The following is a 3,641-nucleotide window of genomic DNA, read 5'->3' on the forward strand; positions in this document are numbered from 1 at the left end:
CAGTGGAGGTTTACCAGGATGTTGCCTGGTATGGAAGGAAGATCGTATGAGGAAAGACTGAGACACTTGGGGCTGTTTTCATTAGAGAAAAGAAGGTTTAGGGGTGACTTGATTGAGGTGTACAAGATGATTAGGGGGTTAGATAGGGTTGACAGTGTGAACCTTTTCCCGCGTATGGAGTCGGGTATTACAAGGGGGCATAGCTTTAAATTAAGGGGGGGGGGGTAGATATAGGACTGAAGTTAGGGGTAGGTTCTTCACTCAGCGTGTCGTAAGTTCATGGAATGCCCTGCCAGTAGCAGTGGTGTACTCTCCCTCTTTATGGGCATTTAAGCGGGCATTGGATAGGTATATGGAGGATAGTTGGGTTAGTTAGGTTAGGTGGGCTTGGATCGGCGCAACATCGAGGGCCAAAGGGCCTGTACTGCGCTGTATTCTTCTATGTTCTATGTGAACATTGAAAAGCAAAATACTGTGGCTGCTGGAAATCTGAAACAATTTAGAAGAATGCTGGAAATATCTGGGGCGAGAGAAACTGATTTAATGTTTCATGTGACGTGATTTTAGATTCAACCTACCAACGTGAAACATTCTCTGTTTCTTGCCCCAGCATTCTGTGTTTGTTCCAGGGAACAGTTAACTAGAAACTTCCAGCCTTGAGGTGATTCTAGAGTGACCCTCCTGGTCTCAAGGTGAAGCCTGACATGGTCTGGAGTCAAGGTCCTAGAGATGCTAGGTCCCAATGTGGATGGGGTTGGACGGACTGTTATTCTGAAGAACTTGTTTCTTAATTTTACTTATTTATTCCATGGTCTGTAATGCTAACTTTTATTTTTCTAATTTTTTTTCCCTACGGACTTGTACTTAAGACTTTACGGGCAGCACGGTGGCACAGTGGTTAGCACTGCTGCCTCACAGCGCCAGAGACCTGGGTTCAATTCCCAACTCAGGTGACTGACTGTGTGGAGTTTGCACATCCTCCCCGTGTCTGCGTGGGTTTCCTCCGGGTGCGCTGGTTTCCTCCTACAGTCCAAAGATGTGCAGGTCAGATGAATTGGCCATGCTGAATTGCCTGTAGTGTTAGGTAAGGGGTAAATGTAGGGGTATGGGTGGGTTGCGCTTCGGTGGGGCTGTGTGGACTTGTTGGGCCGAAGGGCCTGTTTCCACACTAAGTAATCTAATCTAAGACTCTATCTTGGTATATTTTGCCTAAGATGGCACCATAAGTGGTGACTTGTGCACTATTCACTACTCATTTGAGTACGTGACAATAAAACATTCTAAATTCTAAGAAGAACTGTCAAGTTTTTTTTGAATTCAAATGTTCTCACATTATGCTTTGTTCAACTGAACAGTTTAGGGGTTGGCCTTTTCCTGACTATTCTAACTAATCTAGATATTTTTGAATCAACCTGTTCAGAGGTAGGGACACTACCCTTGTGCCACAAGAATCCATCCCTAATCAGTCCATGTCAACGCAACTGGGTTAAATTTAAGCAGAGTCCACTTGCTAGGACCCTCTTCACAGCATGGGGAACAACAATTATTACCCCATGGAAAGTTAAAGGGGTGGAAGAGTGAGGGGAACAGCAGGGAGTGAAGATTCTGAGGGAGGCAGGAGTTATGAGTGTGGGGATTTGCAAAAGGTCACAAACTGAAGAGTGAGAGTGGGTGAGATGAGGTGGTGAGGTAAGCTGCTAAGCATGCTCATTACTCAAAGGCTGGTGGTGCATGTACAGTTGATATGCTAAAATAGAAACAGTTAAGAGTGTGCTTTACATTGGGTAGATCTGCATTGAGAGTTTTATAGTTTGATTCATTTTTGGTTTAGTTTGTGGAGTTAAGTTAATGTCAGTTGCTTACAATATCCTTGCCAGTTGAACAGATTCTCCTGTGAAGGCAGATTCTTTGCATTGAGTTTTTTTAATTGGTCAGAAACCAAATTTTAGTTAGTAAAATCACAACTTACTATCCTTAAAGTGAAAGTTGGGTGGGGAGAACACATTAGCTCTTTCCATATACTCTGTCCTATTCTATAGTAAGTGATTGATTGATTAGAAAAGTAATTACTTCACACTTTTCTACCTAGGTTGAAAAGCCTGGGTGTCCAGGCTTGGATTGGATCGATCAATCTGTAACTGCCAAGAGGAGAAAGCAGCCTGAAGTGGATCTTGGTCCTGAAACTTCTACTGATTCTGAAATGGAGTCTGGCAGTGGCCTTGACATAGGAAACCTGGAGAAGGTCGACAATGAAAATTCCCCTCCAACATCGCTGAGCTGTCTTGAAGTTTCATCAGCACTTGAGCTGAACAATCTGGTTACCAACGAAGAAAGGACATCCTCCTCCTTTCATAGATCACATCCTACGGAGTGTGAAAACACTGATGATCTTTCGAATCCACTGGAGGTAGATGAAACGATCAGAGATGAAAAAATAAACCGTCTCAAAGAAATGCTGAAGGAGAAACAGGCAGCATTAGATCAGATGAGGAAGAAAATCTCCCTTTCAGATACTACCTCATTTTCAACTTGAGTCTTGTAGACTGTAGTTGCTGGATTGAACTGTATACTACATATAAAACAATGTTAAACATAAGCTTTGTAGAAAATTAATGACAGCTTCCTCAGGAGTACTGAAATTTGATATTTCACACACAAGTAGTGACCATGTGTACCTGTATATTTAAAATCAATAGTTGAGTAGTCACTATTTTAAAATAAAAGAATTTCTACTTTTTTTTGTAATTCCAGGATCTTGATTTGTATTTTGCTATGTGTATATATAGAATATTGGGTGTTTGAAATATTGCTTCCACTGTCCAAAACCATGTTTTATTTCTTATTGTTCATCAAGTTGGTGCTCCTGAAATACATCTGTTGTGTTGAATAAAGATTAGCGTGGACAAGAATGCAGTTTCATCTCAAATTCTAGAAATTGGGAAGTTTAAATTGATTTTTGTCTTGGCACTTTGATAAAAATCACTAAGGCAAGAGGTAAGGGATAAATCAAATGTTTAATTCCAGCTTTTTAAGAAGTTAGTTGTGATTGTTGGCTGCAATGTGTTTCATGTGTCACTTAACCCCTGAGGACTATTTAGTAAAAAAGGAGCCCTTGTTATTTGCACAATATAATCAGCAAAGGCTTGTATAAGCTGTGCTGCTGAACAATGAGGATTATACAGCTCTGTACTCAACTTACACAGTGGTGCTTCAATTGGAAAATTACAAAATGACAAAACTGTTGTTCACAATTTTAAATTTATTCACTGGATGTGAGTTTTTGCTAGCTAGGCCAGCATTATTTACCATTTACTGCCTGAGGCCAATGAAGAGGTAACCACCAGGATGGGCCAGAGTAGGTAGGCTTTTGCCCATAACCAGCAAGTGGTTTCATAATTATTAGGCTTAAATTGCAACAGTTGGCCTGGCAGAATTAATCCTGGGTCCCAGAATATTACTTGAGTCTCTAGCCTATGAATCCACTAGTAATACCAGTAGCTCAGTCGGTTGAGCATCAGGCTCTTAAATCAGAGGGTCCTCGGTTCAAGTCCCCACTTGGGCAGCACAGTGGCTCAGTGGTTAGCACTGCTACCTCATAGCAGCAGGGTCCCAGGTTCAATTCCAGCCTTGGGTGACTGTGT

At 41.7% G+C, this 3,641-nt stretch overlaps 1 protein-coding gene across 3 annotated transcripts in view; it reads left to right on the forward strand.

Annotated features, from left to right (window-relative positions):
• The window catches only part of LOC122563334, a 29,183-nt gene extending 26,274 nt beyond the window's left edge, over positions 1-2,909 (forward strand). For all 3 annotated transcript variants that reach the window (XM_043717075.1, XM_043717076.1, XM_043717074.1), the window contains exon 4: positions 2,090-2,909. In XM_043717075.1, the coding sequence (XP_043573010.1) occupies positions 2,090-2,533 (444 nt within the window). In that variant the 3' untranslated portion in view covers positions 2,534-2,909. The remainder of the gene's footprint in view (positions 1-2,089) is intronic.
• The last annotated feature ends 732 nt before the right edge of the window (positions 2,910-3,641 follow it).

This window comes from Chiloscyllium plagiosum, chromosome 26, assembly GCF_004010195.1.
Source record: "Chiloscyllium plagiosum isolate BGI_BamShark_2017 chromosome 26, ASM401019v2, whole genome shotgun sequence".
NCBI classification, from domain to species: Eukaryota; Metazoa; Chordata; class Chondrichthyes; order Orectolobiformes; family Hemiscylliidae; genus Chiloscyllium; species Chiloscyllium plagiosum.